The sequence below is a fragment of the Thermobia domestica genome, chromosome 13, assembly GCF_964235325.1.
Source record: "Thermobia domestica chromosome 13, izTheDome1.hap1.1, whole genome shotgun sequence".
NCBI lineage: Eukaryota > Metazoa > Arthropoda > Insecta > Zygentoma > Lepismatidae > Thermobia > Thermobia domestica.
In genome coordinates, this window is record NC_137466.1 from 138,533,916 (window position 1) to 138,553,757 (window position 19,842).

The 19,842-nt window shown below is 37.0% G+C and overlaps 1 protein-coding gene across 1 annotated transcript in view; it reads left to right on the plus strand.

Annotated features, from left to right (window-relative positions):
* The window catches only part of LOC145668573 (solute carrier family 23 member 1-like), a 109,359-nt gene that overhangs the window by 58,941 nt on the left and 30,576 nt on the right, over positions 1 to 19,842 (plus strand). Inside the window, exons 4-5 of the mRNA XM_081736574.1 lie at positions 6,999 to 7,204; positions 9,783 to 9,909. Coding sequence (XP_081592700.1) covers positions 6,999 to 7,204; positions 9,783 to 9,909 — 333 coding nt within the window. The remainder of the gene's footprint in view (positions 1 to 6,998; positions 7,205 to 9,782; positions 9,910 to 19,842) is intronic.

The window sequence follows — 19,842 nt, forward strand, 5'->3', positions numbered from 1 at the left end:
TCTTTGGACACTTTCACTGCTCCAAACTAAGATTGTTAATTTTATTATTATTGGCACAAAGGAGATCAAACATATTTTAAGCTATTTAGTTTTCATACAGAGTAAAACAATATTTGACAACATTACAGTAAGAATGTATCATGCATTTTGCAGTATGTTGCAGCACTTTAATAATGGTGCACTATACGTACAATCTAGATCCTGCATATGTCCAATCCATATATTACAAGAAGGCAATACGTATGCGATACAGGTAAAATCCGTATATTTCATATGGACAACCTATTAGCTATATACATCCAATCCATACATTACATATGGCCAACCTGTACGCGACATACGTATAATCTATATGCTGCATGCATACAGTCTGTAAGCTACATATGTGCACTCTGTATGGTGCATATGGATATTCTGTATGCTGTATCTGGACAAGCTGTGTGCGACATAAGGAAAATCTGTATAATACATACGTACAATACGTATACTGTATCTAGTCGTACGTACGGGGCACAAGTACAATATAGATGCTGTCTTGGGGTTGAACGAAAGAAACATACGTAAAGAACGTATATTGCATACTTCTTGAAATTATGCTCCGTCCTGATAGTCAGTGTGTGTCGTCATTATTAATCCACATGCTACATACGATCCTGACGTCACAAAGCTAGATATCACCTCCGTATATATTTGTTACTGCAGATGACGTCACACGAATGACGTCATTGCACTTATGCAGACAGTGCGTATAATACATACTTTTTCAGCTATACGTTTGCTGCAGGATGTTATATACGGTTGTACGTTAAGTCCAGAAACTACAGGAATTACGAATGTAACCTACGTTTTTAAGTATGCCACCTACATTTTTTTTTCTCAGTGCAGCTGTTTCGTATATTGTTGCAGACTTTCAAAGAAAGATGGTCGTGCAGTTACTTGCTTTGCAGTTGTTGAAAGAAATATTAGAAATACTATCTCTCCTGTTGTCTTGCATACAATAGACTACTTATCACTGTTTCTTTCTTTTCCGAAACAAGAAGCCAATGTCTTTGAAACCGATTACGATTATACCGGTATTGCACTTCAGTTGTAATCAGATTTTTCTATGGGAAACAAGGTTATACTGCTAATTCAAGCTGAAACGGTAGCCTACTGGAAAGTGTGTTCAAGTTATTGTAGTGAAAATGTCAGCGAAAAGATCATATGGGATATTTGGATCATTCTGAAACTTGGATATTTGGATAGGGCACATACTAGTTCCTAAATAAAATTTTGATCCGACTACGGTAGATCCTATAGTATTGGAGCTATGGACATATACAGTTCATTTATTCATGTTTTCGGCAGCCTATAACTCCAAAAGGAAGCATTTGTGCACCCAGGTTGGTCTATGATTTTTGTTTTATCTTGGTCTCAGGATAGGGTTGCCATATTTTGAAATTAGAAAAGCGGGGGATTCTAAACCGTAAGTATTGATGTAAACTAGTGTATTACAAATACTGACGATCCTTCTGGCCATTTTTTAGTGATTTCTTTGTTAAGTGACACTTCCAATGTACTTTTCTAACAAAACTAAAGTAAAGCAAATTTAGTTTTTGCCTTTAATGTTTTATTAAGTTCAACAAATGAGAGTCTCGAATTGTAAAGTAAGTATTAAGTAAGTATTACAGTAAGATCTAATAAGGATATCTGTAAGACAAGTTGTTAAAAAAAAAGCGATATATGGCAGATGTCGTTCATACGGTTTTCTCTCTAAGAAATACAAAATAATTTCTAAACTTTTATCGTAAGAAAGTTAAAACATATTTAGGAGTCTTGGTCCATCTCTTATAAAATTTCAAAGATTTCTACTTGAAATCATACTAACATACGACATTACCACAGTTTCACAATATATGAAATACAGTATAAACATTTTAAAATAAAAAAAATACTAATAATGAATATAATCTAAACAAAATGCTAAGGATACCGTAGTTCAATTTGCAATAATTCCTGAATATATAAAGGCTAGTTGAACATATAGATTACGTAACAGCATAGACATGTTGAGTTGAACTGGACAGAATGTTATCAAAGAAATATGCACCCATGAGATCATACATCAGTATTCATGGGTTGAACCAAAATGTGCATGATTATGCGAAATTTTACATTTTTCATTCCCTTTAACTTTCTTTAAAAAATTTCGATTGCATAAAATCTTATCATAAAGTTCTACGCATGATACGTCTTTCATATTGTACAAAACCAGTAGTAATAATTTGACAGTTTCTACGTCCATCTTGTTTCTGTCGTCTGTCCACTCGCGGTTGAGATTGACACAGAAATGTAGCGGTTTACGTTGAATATAAGAACACTTTATCAACAAAGTCATCTTAGATTTTTCTCCAATCCAAAAAAACGGGCGGTTTTTCGTGATTAAGAGATGATTAAGCGGGGGACGAATATAAGACCTGAAAATCTGGTGGTATCCGCTAAAATCAGGTAATATGGCAACCCTATGTCAGGAATCGCCTCCCAAACGTTGGCGGTGTTGTTTTGAAACACACTGTATAAAATAGTGCACCACGTTATTCTGAATTGATGCAAAACTCTTACGTTTTTAAAGCCGCCTATATTATTCGTCCAGGAAGCAATCTGCCTCCACCAAACGATGCTTCTGGATCTGCTAAGGTGTGGATTCATCATAATGTACAAACCGACTGTATAGAACATATGCTACACTGTACATCGTGAGCATAAAGTCCTACCTTGATTATAAAAATTTATTACGGAATAACCGTTGGAGAGAATAATGTAAATTCTGAGTCCGTTACATAGGTTAGTATTCAAAGTTTTTTAAAGACCAATAGATTGCACTAGTGCTACCCAAGAGTGACGCAGTACGTTACTTGGCACGCGCGAGTTAGTTGGCGAAATGGCATCGAAGCAGGAGAAAGCGCAATGCGTGCTGTGGTATCACGAAAGCAAATCGCCCATAAGTAACATAAGTAACGTAAGTGGTCTTTAAAAAAAACTTGTAGTACTAACCTATGTAACTGACCAGTATTTATATTATTATGCCAAATGGTTCTTCTGTAATACATTTTTGTAATCAGGGCAAGACTTTATGCTCACCCTGTATATTCACTGCCGAGGAAATAGATTTATTTCCGCTTTTCATCTTCATTAAACTTAGTGATGATTTCAAGGTTTCCCCGGGAGAGGATTACCATACGTCCTAGATTCAAGCCCGGTCTGGAAAATCGTCTGTGATTAACTAATGCCCGAAATTTTAGGGAAAATGGAAGACTGGGAAATTTCGCTGTGTTTGGTCAAGTGCTTGGCTTGCAACTCTGTCTTGTGCTGATATTTATGAAAAAATCAATAGCGATAAGGTGTTCTTCGCAAGAATACTTTACTCAGGTAGGGTCCCGGGTTCGATCCCAGTCCCCACCAAGTGAACTTTGTGGTGGACAAACACCGCGTGCGTGAGTTTCCTCGGGGTTCTCCCGTTTCCTCCCACTTTCTTCATTCCACCATTTCATTCATTACTCATCATCACCGTCTCCTTTAGCCTAACCGGCATAACCGTGGGACGTAAAACTCAAAGATTTCATTTCATTTTTACTTAGGGAAATAATTAAGACAATAATATAAAAATTTATTTTAAGTATAGAAAATGAGCATATGCAGTTTTGGAACTTAAGATTAGACTTTTCTTAACTTCTCAATAAAAACACACCATTCTTAAAAATATCCAGAAATTATGGTAATCCTACCCCGGAAGATTTTGAACACGGAGGGTGAAAGTAGCAAAAATACTGGTAAGCCACGGCGAACATGATCAGAGATATGTTTGTGGAGGAATATTCCTCCTGAGCAACCCCCTGAAATCACCACTGATTTGACTAACATTTATTTTACTGAAAGGCTGAAAGGGGAGTTTGCGCCCAAAGCATCATCATATCTGATTGCGGCAATGTGTGAACTAGTGGTCATTAATGAAAAGAAACACGACAGAAGATAACACATTTGGCTTAAAAATAATATTTTGCTACAATATTTTAGCAACAGCATACGTGATTAATATGGTTGAGGTTTTGAATGTATACTATATTGTATGAAGAGCAAATTACCCTATTTGTACGTTTAAGACCGTATGTCTCACAACTCTGATACAATAGCTGACAGCAAATAACAAACAAGAGATAAAATTCAGGAAGAAATTGAACTTGCTGTGTGTGCGTGTGTCGAACGAAAAAGCAATCCCTTTTTCTACGCTTTCATTTCTCCTCACAAATACAACTTTGCAATAACTTAGATGAAAAAAGTTGTTTGACTAGTTTGGCTGCAAGAAGGAATTGCAGAGGTGAAGGAACCGAACTGTCCATCACTACTTTTGATAATACCCGAAGCTTCGATAATACTCGAAATTTCGATAATACATGAAACTTCGATAATACTCGAACTTTCGATAATATCCGAAACTTCGATAATACTCGAAATTTCGATAATACTCGAAACTTCGATAATACTCGAACTTTCGATAATACCCGAAACTTCGATAATACTCGAAATTTCGATAATACCCGAAATTTCGATAATACTCGAAATGTCGATAATACCCGAAACTTCGATAATTTCAAATACTCGAACGGTTTCGAGTAACCGGTGACAACTCGATAAATTTTCACTCCCGAAGTTCGATAGGTCCTCAGCCTTATCGAACACCCCTATCTCCAACACCAAAGGCGCATACGCTAACCGCTAACCATGAGAGGGCTCTATGAATTGACTTATTGTGCTTGTGGGCCTTCTGTATTACATATAATAGGATTTTCTCTTTAAGAGTGATCCTGCTGTATAAACGTGTATTTAACAATGGGTTTTTGTGTAAACCGTGACGAAATACTGGATCCATTGTCGACGACAATTTGGCCATTGTAATTTACAACACATGAACCAAATTTTCTTTGAAAGAAAGGTTCCTGAATTACAGCCTTGGACGTCAGAGTATGTTGATTCAGCTTCGTAAGTGACCAGTTGCTGGCTTAAAACACTGTAGTTCTGATCTTTCTAGGCCAGTATATGTAATAAGTCCTATATACAATGCTTTGTTATATACAGTGAAACCTGGGTCAAACCTCCCTTAAGGGACACCTCTCAGTAACGGACACCTCTATAATACGGACAGATCTTTTTGTCCCGGCACAAAATATGTTCTCTTACGGAACAAAATCCTCCCTTTTACGGACACTCTCAGATACGGACGCGGACAGTTCTCCACCCCCCCCCCCCCAAACGTTTCAATAATCTCTTCATAACGAACAGGAATTATTCTCTTTTCTGCGATATATTACAGTAGACAGAAAAATATTTTCTCCACAAGTGTATCTACCATCTCTACAAGTCTGGACCTGGTGTACCATCAAACAGAACTTGAAATTCTTCTTTTCTGCCCGCAATAAACTGTTTTCTGGTGGAAATCCTAGAAAATCTTCAATAAGCACCAATAACACCCATGTAGGATCAGTCGTACCGCCAAGAATTCTATGCGAAAGATCTTCTCTTCCCTAACAAATTTAGTCCTGTTTCCTCTGGGCCTTGCATCTTTACCGACAATTTAATAGATAACAAAAGAAACATTGTTTATTTTACAATAACATTTTCAACGAGCAATGGAAAAGGAAAAGCAACAATTTTCTTTTACTTATGATCCTGGAACAAGTCTGGGTTGGAGTTTTCCCGGCTTCTTTTTTCACTTTCTCTAAGAGGACATTCTTTGTGTTTGGGGCTGGGTTAATAACTTGACTTTTCATCCATTCCGCGAACGAAGATACAGCGCCACATACACAAAAGTTTCTTCCGCAATCGTACGGAGGATTCTCAGAGAATACTTGCTATACCCTTGTAGAGGAAAAATATATCCAAGCATCTTTGGCATAATATCTTTTGCAGAATACGAATATATTAAAACATCCCCCAGCAATAATATTATTTAACAGAAATGAATTTCTCCTTCATCCCTACCAGAAATTCAAATACGCACTAAATAGAATATTTTCATATTGAATTTTACGTATTTAAACTCATACATAATGTATTTACTGTATATTACTGCATACAATTACCGTTGTGAGGAATTAAATTTCTGTAACCTCTCTGTAACGGACACCTCTCAGTAATGGACAAAAATTGATGTCCGTTATTCAGAGGTTTCACTGTATTATGAGCAGGAGTATTGTGCTGCCAAAATGTCTTGAACCGTGGCAAAAATACGAACTAAAGCTCACACTCTCACACACCCAGGGCCGCGGTGGCTCAGTGGTAGAGCGTTCACCTCTGGTGCTTGGGGTCCCGGGTTCGATCCCAGCCCCCGCCAAGTGAACTTTGTGGTGGACAAACACCGTGTGCGTGGGTTTTCTCGGGGTTCTCCCGTTTCCTCCCACTTTCTTCATTCCACCATTTCATTCATCACTCATCATCACCGTCTCCTTTAGCCTAACCGGCATAACCGTGGGACGTAAAACTCAAAGATTTCATTTCATTTTTCTCACACACCCACGCGCTAAGCCAATAAGTGTTCAACTGTTGGTAAGCGAGAGAAAGGGAATGGACTTAATGGACTTCCTTCAGCCGATAGCAGCGCTTGGAACGGAAGACTAAGCGCCAAGTCAATGTGGTATATCGATAGAAATTTCAGGTCTGAATCCAGTAGCCGGATCAGAGAGTTTGGTCCCCATTTCTGTTTATAGTATAGATTTAGTTTTCGTAAATGCATATCGTCAAACTAGAATATTTAATCACTAGTTAGCAACCAGGCTACTCCTATTTTTCAAGCCCGTTATATACAATTTGGCCGTTTAAGCTCCCTCTTGAAGACTTTTTGGCTACCGGACTCCTTCACATCTTATATAATTGTCACTTTTTATTTTACTCAGTGCAATACCATCAAGAGCTTTTAATTATTATCTCTTTTAACCACTTTCTAATAATTGTAATTGCTCTTCCAGGTTACCAATTGTTCAAGGAAGTACATTTTCGTTCCTCGTTCCAACACTGGTTATCTTGAATCTACCTCAGTGGAAATGTCCTTCGACTGAAGAGATTGAAGCCACGTCTCATGCTAATAGGACAGAACTGTGGCAGGTGCGCATGCGTGAAATTCAGGGCGCCATAATTGTGTCATCGCTCTTTCAAGTAGTGCTTGGATTCTTGGGTAATCATTACAAGTATACCTTATGATTCTCCCCATCTAAACGAATACTTGACTGGTGATTTTTTTTTTTACCTTTTTGCCAGTATAAAATATTCAGTGTTCGTATTAGCGTCCTTTATAAATGCAAACGTATGAAAATAATCATTTATGAAGAAGATTTTTACTTCAAAGCAACGACTTAGCTTATGAGGAAAGTCACATCGGTTAAAATTAAACATTTTTGCTAAAAACTAATTAAAACTAAACGGAAAAAACTTACCTAATGTACTAATTATTTTTATACAATCCCTTCAAACTAGGGAGAAACTTAGCTAACGCACCAATTATTGTATATAATCGCTAAAACTAAGGAAAACTTATCTAACAGACTAATTCATGTATACAACTGCTTCAAACTAAAGGAAAATCTTTCTTGAACTACTAAACCTTGCGTTTAGTTGCTGATTTTGAGTTTAACGTTCCTTTCAGCAGCGTGGCTCTATGAGACGGGACCTACTGATTCACGTAGAATCCGAACCACATGAGCTCCCACTGGGAATCGAACTCGTGTCTCCCACGTCAAAGGCGCGTACGCTGACTGCTTGACCACAAAAGAGCTCCACTACATATATATATAAACCTATGTGATTTCCTTCATGATTCGCCACTGCCTTGTAACATCTTATTTACCAGAAACAAAACCAAAGGGGAATATTATCGAAACTGTATTATTTCCGTACTTAAAATATGTCACACTTAGTTAAATTAAGATGTTAGACAATTTGGTTCTTTAAATCAGGACAAAAAACCTACATCCAAGGCTGAACTTGAATGAACAAGAGATTGATTCTCTTTGGTAACTTTATATGTTTAAAATTACAGACGAAATCAAACGGCAATATATTGAATACGCTTCTGCATAAAGTTAGCCAAATGTGTTTCTGGTAGGCCTACCTGTATTGTTGCCTTACTATGCAGTTAGGAATAGAATTATCTATCATTTACACCTCAATACAAATAAAGACAAAGTTTTAATAATAATAATAATAATAATAATAATAATAATAATAATAATAATAATAATAATAATAATAATAATAATAATAGTGATAAAGAACTTCCCTTAATATGCAAGTCACTAGCAGGAAATTTTGATAAATGAATTCGTAGTGCAACGGCTGCTATTAATCGACTTACTTTATTCTATTTCTTCCTTGCAATTTGCATTACTTCCCATCAGAGTGCAACACCATAATAGTGGAAATGTGAGAGAAACAGAACTAAAACAAAACAAAAAAAAACCTTCTCATTGTAATGTTTGGGAATAGTATTCACATATTTCAACATTTGTAATTATTATACCTGTAAGATTAAAGATAATACTAACCTCTAGTTCACTCATTAATTATATACGAAATTAGGTATGAATTAGCATAATTAATTTTAAACTTCTGGCAAAAGTGTTACTTTATTCACTCCCAGCAGATTACTATTAGGGGGTGAAATTTTAATCCAAAATAATTAAATTAGGGAATTATCCGAACCCCTCTCCAGAAGTTCGTACTCTGACTATCATATTTCCTTACTCTTGAGTGTTCTAGTAGTTCACATAATACATAAGTTTCAATTTTAAAATATGAAAAATAACAGTAGCGGCTTAGGCACTTAAGCAAAAAGTGACAATGCATGTCCCTATGTTAATCGGTTTCAACTGGTATTTCTAATTCGATATTAGTTCATGAGACACCATTGAGACACCATATTACCTCATGAGGCAAAATAAATCATGACTTCAAGAAGAAGCTATAAAATTATTCCCCAGCCAGGGCTGAAAGTGGGTCTGGAAAGATAGGGGGACGCATGGGTTCCTTCCTGTTCTGCCTAATAACCCTCTAGCACTTTGTAACGCATTTTTGATCTAATCTTATCTTTAGGCAGAACAGGAATTCCTGTTGTGCCTAATTCCTGTTCTGCCTAATTTACGCAAAAAGGAAATCTATTAATACGGTATAAATGCCCTTCATAACATAACAATTTTCCATCAGACTTTCAATTCACAAATACTGCCATTCTGACTTTACACTGTCGACACTAATATTCAAATAGTACACCCTCGGAACTTTGATTGCGTTTTAAACTTTCACCCGGACTTCACACTACCAGAAAGGAATTGTTAAAACAAACATAAATCCTTTTAACCCTTTGCTTACCGAATTTTATATCTCTCGCTAAAGCCATATTCTTTCATGACTTGACTGTTGCTGCGCGCATTGGTTAACTTAAAATTCCGTAACTTCACTTTTTGTTCAAATACTTTCAAACAAGATAAAAAAAAAATAAAGTTAAAAGACATTTTGAAGATAAATTGTAATTGTTTGTTACAGTTTCGGTAGTGAATCCTGTTGGAAGGCCAGTGAAACAATGGATTTTTGAAATCTACATTCATCCGCAGGCGAGGGTCAAAAGGTTAAATAAAATATAATAAAGAAACACGAAGTTAAAGATTAGACTAACTTAATAATTATTGTGAACAATAACGTTTCAATTGTAAATTGTTGTAATATATACTTGTACTGTATCTAAGTTATGTGTCTTCCAGGGTTAATAGGTGTGATATTGAAACACATAACTCCGTTGACAATTGTTCCCACAATCACGATGGTTGGACTTAGTATGTTCGACGTTGCAGCTAACTTAGCAGAGGGCAACTGGTGGATTGCTATCAGGTACACTTTTCCTCATATGTAAATGTGATGTTATTTGTGGTTCTTAACTTATTGGCATATACAGCCGCCTGTGTGGTGACTAGGTTTACGAGGAAAATTAATGCACAGCAGGCTGTGAAATAGTCTCTGCCATATTTTTATTTAGTTAGTTCTAGTTTTCTGTTAGTTGGTGGAATGAATTGAAAACTCGCTGTAAAAAATAATGTAAGTGCCAAAAACAATAGCACTGTAACAGTAGGTACAGATAGTATATAGTGCCCAAGCGTCACAAAATAGAAAAATATTATTGCTTAGAAATACAACCTAGCATACAGCGAAGCACAAAAATCTAACTAAGGCATAAAGGTATTAAAAAATAAAATAAGTGAAACAATTGCAAGGTGGTACATACATTGTTTTTTACAGCGAGTCTTCAATAGTCTTATACCATTTTAAAGCTGAAAAAAAATATCTTTCGAATATTATATCATATTATATAGATAGATGAATAGATTAGTGTTTACGGTTGCAGCATGAGTTTCGAAAATAGTATGTCAGTGGGTTATATATACACATACTAAGTTTAAAGATAGCCATTTAACCAGTGAAATAAGAAAAATAATGAATGAATGAAAGTAAATGAAAGTAAAAGTAGTGAATGAAAGTAAAAGTAGTGAATGAAAGTAAAAGTTAATGGAATGAAAATGAAAGCTGAAGGTTTAGTAGGAGATAAGACTTTATCATCACAATTATTTAGTTAAATGAGGGTACTAACTCATGTGCATTTTATATCTAATTGAAGTCTTTTCAGTTGCAACTTACTATCTCTTCTTGTTAAGAAAAACATCGTGATAATATCAATTTTAAACACTGTAACTTTGCAGAACTTTGAACTAAGGTATTGTTGTCAAGGAAACAGACTAACTACTGGATTTAAAATCTCATAGCTTGTAAAAAATCCATATACTGTGTTGTACTGTACACTGGAACGCTTGTCTCCTTAATTCAAAGTCATAGAAATAAGATCAAAATATAAGGATCAATATTTAAAACCGAAGTGATGAAGTTTAGAACGAAGTTACGAAGTCTATGTAAACGAAGTGAAGATGCTATTGCATGACACCACACTTTATGTCAAATATTTACGTGAGAGTTCCTGGGACAATCTTTAATGTAAAAGTATGTGTCCTTAGCAAACACAAAACAGAAATTTACCTTTCTTACTCCGTAGTCAGGCAGTAAATCGCTACAATTACTGTTCTCTGGAAAATAATATATTTCTTTTCTTTTCTTCTTTCATTTCTTTTCTTTCTTTCATTTTTGAAATCAATCATTTCTTAATAAAAAAAAAAAATAAAATCAAAATCTCGTATTCTGTTAGTGACTTTATATCCTCGTATTAAAAGATGTTAGTCTTCCGATTTATACTGTATTTATTCTTTCATTGATAATGCATTATATTCATTCAATGATAATATGGAATTCCAGTTTTATCTGCGTTTAAAATTTTGGAAAATGTAATCGAAAATGTGGATTCCGATGGCTCATGAATAATTGAACCATTTGAGCAACTGCTAGTTGAAAGATGACAGACTTTCTTCTTCATTATATTGGCAGACTTGTCGTTCATCAATTAATAACAAAAGTTGTTATCAGCACGTCTTTAAACCTTGTAGAAGCTATGTAACAACTTCAGTGATTCTGCTAGATCAATTACTAAGTTTAAAAACGATTTAGTTGTATTACGCTTTTATGAAGATCGATCATACAGTATATTATACTGATGGAAATACATTTAAGAATATCCAACACAAATTATGGAGTTGAAACTCAAGAAGGTGATAACACAAAATATATAGTACTCTTTCTGATAGTTCAGGTAACCACTCCGAGTAGTGCAACACAATAAATTCGTGCATAAATATTGTATAAATAATATTAAATTTATTATACTTTCTTTGGCGAAAGAACAAAATGATCAAGAGTAAATAGATTAATGAAAAAGGTAAAGTAATAAGGTATGCGTATGTATAATTATTATTTATACAATTAATGTTCATATGGTTAGCACCAGTTGATCTAGTGTATGTGGGAAACGATACATAAAAGTATTAGAGCAACTCGCTCTGTCAACTAGCTTCACTGTAGGCTTTTAACTTAACAAATTTCCACAAGATGGAAGTATAATTGTGTCCAAGCTTTTTGCTGCGAAACCTTTTGAAGATAGAGCTCAGGAAGCTGTAAGGAATTTCTACTGAATAAAACCTAAACTTTCTCACCGCTATTATTGTACTATTGTGACGAAGTATAGGAAACGTACCTTCAAGAACTGTGCAAATACACTTTCTAGAAGATAGACAAAAAGATATTTCACGCCTTTTGGAGGGTTTTGGTCTGTTTATATACATTTTGGATCGATAGACGAAAGACTTTGCCTTTCTGAAGCAGGGGCGGATTAAAGGGGATCGTCCCTCCAAGAGCCCTCCAAAATATTAAAATTACACACACTGCTACTTGTAGCTTACCACCACACGAACGAAAGTTTGGGATCGTTCTTGCGTTATTTCAAAAGAGGGTTAATTCTTTAAATTCTATTTAAAAATTGTGCCTGTCCAACATGCCACGTTTACGCTAACGATAACTCGAGTCATAATATCATACATTTTAGGAAGAAGGACGATTTTACTTGAGGCCATAACATCAGGAAAACTATCCATAGGGAGAGGGGTCTTTTATTTATTTATTTTATTTTATTTTATTTATTTATTTTGTAAATATTGCTCATTTTTTGCAACGGGTTTGGATGAGGCTATCGAATAAACGTGCCTCTCCAAACTCTTGTGTCTAAACCTTTGAAGAAAATCGATTCTTTCTACGGTATTTTAGAAACTCACAACAAGGCATAATAGTACATTAACGCTGTTGACGTCGGAAAAACGTTTCTGAAAAACTACTGGGAACCAGTGAAACCAATCGAGAATCAAATCAACTCGTCAAGAAGACAAGTAATCGCGACAAACTGAAATTATTGTTGTAGAATGTGATATTCCTTGGAAGGCAAGGCATTGCTTTTCAAGGCCACAGGGAAGATGCTTGTGCGGATAATTTTACCTCAGATGGTGACGGTGTAGAAACTGAGTTCAACGAGGGCAATTTTCGAGAATTGGGCAAATTTAGAATGACTTGTGGTAATGATGTCTTAAAGAATCACTGGCAGAAAGCATCGAAAAGGACAATTTTTGCCAATAAAACCACACAAAATGGCCTCATTGAGATTGTGGATGAGAAATCACGTCTATAATATTGTCAATCGAGTGCGGGAGGGTCAGTTTTACTCTATTATGTTTGATGGGACTACGGACGTTTCGCACACATCTCAGCTGTCTTTAATGCTAAGGTACGAACACATGGGTGAAATAAGAGAAGACTGCTTCAGTTTCATTGATCCTCGATCAGCAGAGCTGAAACGTGAGGACATTGGTTCGAGCTCGGAATCCGAAGACGCAGAACCGCCCGAACTCTCACTGACTGGAGGAAAAATTCGAGAAATTGTTCTATCTTTGCTACGAGACTTCTCACTCGACCCGAAAAACAGCGTTGTTATTGGTACATATGGTTGCGCCGTCATGACCTCTCAAAGTCGCGGGGCAGTGCAGGAGATCCACAAGGAGACTTCAAACGCGCTGCACTGTTCATTTTGCAACCACAGCCTCAACTTGTCCATCTTCAGGTCATCGTCAGTATAGTGCGTGAGGAAATGTCTGGGAACGATGAAAGAGATCATTGCGGTTTCCACTGCATCGTCAAAACGTAATACTGTCCTTAAGCTTACGCTTGGTGGCCACTTGGAGACATTTTGTGAAACGAGATGGGTTGAACGGAACGACATGGTGTTACAATTTCACTTGAAATTTTAAGAAATTAGTGAGGCTCTACAGTGTGTTCCAAGTGATCCAAGTTAGATACAGCCAGAGCACGGGCACTTTCTTCTGCCATGCACGACAGCGAGTTTATCGTAACTATTACTTGTCTTCAGGATGTTCTCACGATAACTCTCTCCTTAATAGTCTTTTGCAGAAGACAGATTTAGACATGAACGCAACGTCAGATGTCATTCAGGACACTATAAGGCATTAAACAAGAAGCGTTCAAACAGCAAAGAAGAATTCAAGACAATTTTCGAAGCAATATCCAGAATGGCTGCCAGTGTCGACGTGCAGATTCGAACTCCTCATCTCACCCAAAGACAAACACATCGTACTCACATCAGGGCAGATGACACGACATCTTACTACTGAAGAACTGTCTACATTCCGTTGATAGAGTCGGTTGTAGAAGACCTCAAAATGCGTCTTGCGCCGGAAGTTTTAAACGTATACGGGCTCAACATTCTATTGCCAACACGTGCAACTGACAAATCTCTGAGCAACACCTCCGCGTTCTAAAACTATCGGAACTGAAGAAAAAATGCTATTTTTCCTCCTTAGTTCTGAATTTGCACTCTATACTTCTAAATGGAAAAGAATTAAAGAGGAAGGTGAAACTCTATCACGGACTGCGTTGGAAGCCTTGACCACCAGTGACGAAGATCTTCACGTGACTACTCGAAAACTGCTGTGCATACTTGAAACCCTGCATTCGAGCGTGGCCAATGCAAAACGATCTTAATCCACATTGCACAGACTGAAAACGTGGTTGCGATCTCGTTCTGGTGAAAAGCGGCTGAATGGAAAAAATGAGAATGAAATTTTTAAGTTTTACGTCCCATGGTTATGCGGGCTAGGCTAAAGGAGACGGTGCTGATGAGCAATGAATGAAATGGTGGAATGGAGAAGGTGGGAGGACTAGCCACTTTGAATGTTACAGGAACATTGTCGTAGATCGCGACAATATTATATCGACAGATACGCCTTGGGTGGTATTCACCGAAAAGCGCATTTTGCGTTGTAACTTGTCGTAAATTCTTTTGTCCTTTTGTTTAATTCATTTTACTAAAATACAGAACCATTATGAGCGTTCTAAGAAATGTTTAACCTGATATTTTTTCAAGTGAAATATTTAGTAAAGCACAGCCACGACCAGGCATGTAGACAGAATATCTTTTCGGCGGAGGGGGCATTGTGGTGAAAATTCCGTAGCAATTATATCTTTTACCCTATTTTCCTGAATCCGTTTTATCTTTCTTTTTTGGGGGGTAATTTATGGGAACATTTTCCACTCCACAACAAAGAGCCCCCCCAAGACGTTTGGTTTAATCCGCCAGTGTTCTGAAGTCATTGATAACGATGCATGTCTCTCACCCCGGCCTTCACATTTTTCAGTAAGAATAAACATCAAGGTCTCCTACCGACGATTATGGAACCACCACGAGAACCACGACGGGAAACAACTCGTCCTCGAAACCCGAAAAACATCTGTTTTTTCTGAAAATTCTAATGCTCAACCTCCTAGAGATCATGACCACTCATGATCGCCTGCTCGTCTTTCTTATGCGAAGCTCTACGGAGTCCACCGAAAGCTACGGCCGTCTCTTCAGACTACTTCAGCAGTCGTCACCGTTGTTGTAACTCCTATGGAAATAATTTCTTCAAACTCCGGAATCTTCTCCATTCTCTTTCTCAGCTACAACCTAATTTACATAACGTCAACTCTTTCTATCTTAAGCTGGTACGATATTGCTCACCTGAATTTACATCAACTCATCAAAACCCAGATCGGCAGCGTCCTTAAAACAACTAATCCAGATCTCTACCAACATCTCATTTATAAAATGGATCAAGCCATGTTTGGCACCAATGCAAAAGTTCAGTTACTACAAACTTCGAGTCACAAAACACCACCTCCACTTAAGTGCAGTCCACTGCTTTATGTAGTGATCCGTGGTGTTGGTCCCGCGATCACAGCTCAAGAAAGTTTAGAGGAACTAAAGGCCAGAATAAATTATCATCATTTTTCATTTTTATACTACAGTAGTCCCACACAAGCATCTATTCGGAAGGTAGCCGGTCTTACATGTGCTGAATGTCTATATAGGGTATGAAAGCCAACGCTTGTTGCAGATCTTAGCGTAGCTCAACAGTATTTGTTATTGGTATCCGCTTAACAGTCAGGTTGTGTGCCAGCACCTTCCACATTTGCTTAATAGACTTTAGATCCGGAGACCTAAGTCATCAGGGTAGGCGTATATTGATGACTAGAATATGCTGACTTGCTATTGCAGTCTCTTCCAATGCCACAGACAAGACGTCTTCAAGATGAGCAGATGTCAGGATAAATGTGTGAGAGAAACCTACACAGTAAAAATTGATGGCGTTAATAAAACCCAATTTCAACGCAGTTAAGTGATCCCAGCATGACTACCATTTTAGCGTGGTATTTCAATACCAGACCAAGTATTTGGTGTTGCAGTTAACACAGATTCGGTGTTGCCGGTTTACGCAGAGCAGATGTTAAATAGAGTGAGATTAACACTGTGAGGTGTTTAAGAATTGGGTGACTGAGCGAAGGAGTGTCACGGTACTCTTTAAATAGTTTTTAGTTTTTAGTAACACCCCAGCTGGTATGGTGAAAGCCAGTCATTAAAATACTAATATCGATAATCGTATTATTCGTCAACGATCCATCAAATATTTCATTTGTTAAGAACAATGATTTAGCAACCATATCACATCAGACTCGAAAGTCCCGTTTACTAGGTGGATACATTTATACTGTAATTTATAACTTGCTCATTGCGTTACAGGGATTTTACGAACAGCTGACATTGAAAATGTTATGCAGTATATTTGGCATTCATACCAAGTAACAAAAATATGTTATATTGTATATAATCTTTTACGTAAATAGTTTTGTGAGCGTATGCATTTTCTTACAAAGTTTACACGAGAAGAAGTGTTTTCATCTGTTTTCGATGTTCTTCCACTTGTTTTCGATGCATTTTAACCCATAAAGACCGTGCCAAGTAGTTGTTTTAACCGCTACCGTTGTAACCAAAATCTGATGGAGTCGAAGTATATGAAGGCATGACACAACTAGAGAAACACAGAGACATTGTGTGTACTTAACACAGCCATTTATTGTTCTGCAGAGACGTAGACTTATTTCCAAAACTTAATTGCTTACTGTTCGTGTGCTCATATGGGGCTACGGTAGCTCTGCACTAGTGGTCGCCATCTTGTCAGTTATATCGGCCCGAACAGCTTTTCTGTATAGATGTTCCTAGCTGCGTTGCGGAAATGCTGGAAAAGTGAAAATGTTAACTTTGGAAACCCATGTGTCTCTCATTGTGCACACCACCGTAACGCACTGACACCACGATCTATAGGATAGATATTCGCTGGCATTTGTAGTATTACACCAGACTGTGATCCATGCACAATAGGGTGTCCCTTATTTTCGAAAATTGGAAAAATTAGCGGGCCACCCGTTATTTCTTTTCTTTTTCGTTAGAATAGGTTATACATCAAAAATTTCTTTAATATTCAAATATTTACTGGTCGCTCAAGCCTTTTGAAATCAGGTATATAGAATGTTTATATTCGTATATACTTCAAGAGATGACTAACAGATAGCAGCACTATTGCAACAAAAGAAAAGAGCCATTGACTATAATTTCTTGTGCAATTTGCACAGAGTTGCGTTGCTGTTTAACGTCTTATTAATCTGTGTGCAGGATTTTGTTTTAATTTATATTTAAAAATCAATTTTAAGGTCTTTCTCTTATTAAATAACCAAACTATCGTTGTTGTTTCAGTGCAAACTGCAAATTTAAACTTGGTTAAAAAAGCTTTCGTTTTCTTTACTGTATCTCGTACGCTTGTAGATCGTGGTGTTTGGTGTACCATCAATCAGTAAGACGTTTGAGAGGATCTCGGTGCATTAGTTTTGAGTGAGAAATGGAGCAGAAAAAGAAAACCTCCTACTCGACTAGGAATAATAGTAAAATTTACTTGCTGGGCAGCACAGACCATGTTAGCAAACTCTCTTCCAATAAACAGGTCCTGAAATTGTTTCTCCATCATCACCTATTGTTAAAAAAGACTGTGCGAGAAAGTTCACACTGTGTAATGCAAGAAGTTGAGGAATTTTGGGAAAGAGCACGCATTCCAATTCGTGCGAGGAAGCACACGGTCACCAATGTTGAACAGTTATTTGAGAAGTGGTGCAAATTAAAGAAAAATGCCAGTAGGAAATCTAATAAACAAGTGAATAATGAAAACAAAATTGTGGGTGAATTAGAAAAAATGTTTGATATCGCTTGTGCTAATGCTTTGGATGTGATGAAGAATAGAGAAGACAAAGACTTCCTTATAGCGCAACGACAACCTGGCCGTCCAGGAACAATGCGTGGTGTGGATAAAACACTTGCCGTGAGAGAGTCGAGATCTAGAGAGAGACAGGAAATATTTAACAAAATGAAACAGAAAGAACTGGAACGTCAAAGCAAGGAAACAGTGGTGAGTTTGGATGCAGGTATTTGTTCTGATGAAATCGAAGGTGACGACTCAAATGCAATTTCTAATGACACTTTTACTCACAACTTTCAACCAACTCTACAGAAGGTAACACCAAAGAAACGAGCAAGACAGAGTGAGTGTGTTTACTTCTGAATTGTGTGCAACATTAGATAGAACTAAAGTAAGCGTTAGGAAAGCAACGTATTTAATAACTGCTACTGCACAGAGATTTGGACATTATACCACTAAACTAGCTATAAACCGCTCAACAGTTTCACGTAATCGGCAACATCATCGTAAAGCATAAGCGGAAATGTTGAAAGCCAAATTTCAACCCGAGGGGCCACTTCAGGTTCAGGACAGCAAACTAATGGATGAGTACAACAATAAGAAAACAGAACGTTCACCTGTGGTTGTTAGGGACTTGTCTGGTAAAACTGAAGACAAAGTGCTTGGAGACGCAAAATTAGAAAAAACCACTGGTCTTGCACAAACTACATCAGTTGTTGATTTATTAAAGGACTGGAAAATTGCCGACAGAGTAGCTGCACTGTGATTTGACATAACTGCGAGTAATACTGGGAACGTATCGGGTACCTGCACGCACTTACATCGTCTTTTAAAGAAAAAACTTCTTTCCATGTCGTCATCACATTTTGGAATTCATGCTTGGTAACGTATTTAAAATTTGCGTTTGTGGTAGTGTAACGACTGGGCCCAAAGTCGCATTGTTCGAGACATTACAACAATTTTGGGACAAAATCGATCTCACCAAATATGAGCCCGGTATCTTAAACAAGTTATGTCTGATTTACTGGTAAACAACGTAGAATCTGTTCTGGATTTTGCACAACGTCAATTGCAGTCAGATCATTACAGAGATGATTATCTGGAACTTCTAGAATTAACAGTAATTTTCCTTGAACAACAACCACAGAGAGGAGTTCACTTTAGAAGACCAGGTGCGATTCATCATGCCAGGTGGTTATCGAAGGCACTATACAGCTTCAAAATTTACATGCTTAATTCTTAGCTTCGAATAATCAAACAGGAAGAAAAGGGAATCCAAGAAGTCTGCATTTTTAAAACTGTGTTTTATGTTAAAGCATGGTTTACAGCAACGCATGCTGAACTTGCTCCCGCTTGTGATCTGGAACTACTTCAAGGACTTATTCAATTCAAGAGCAAGATCCCACGTGTTGCAGAGGCTGCGCTTCAAAAGCTGATGGGACATTTGTGGTATTTGAGTGAGGTGCTGGTCGCTTTGGCTTTTTGACCAAACATTGTCGCTAGAGTGTAAACGAAAAACGGTAAAGGTTCTAAAAGGACGTGAAGGGGAAAATACTCCGTCTCAACGCATGATTATTGATAACCCAAGCAAATATTTGCATGCGGAAATTGATTCATTTGTTGCAAAAAATCGATTCTGTTCTTTCAGTGACTTGGCATACCTACAAACTTTCTGCAGAGTAATCCAAGTACATGGGATGAAAGTGAA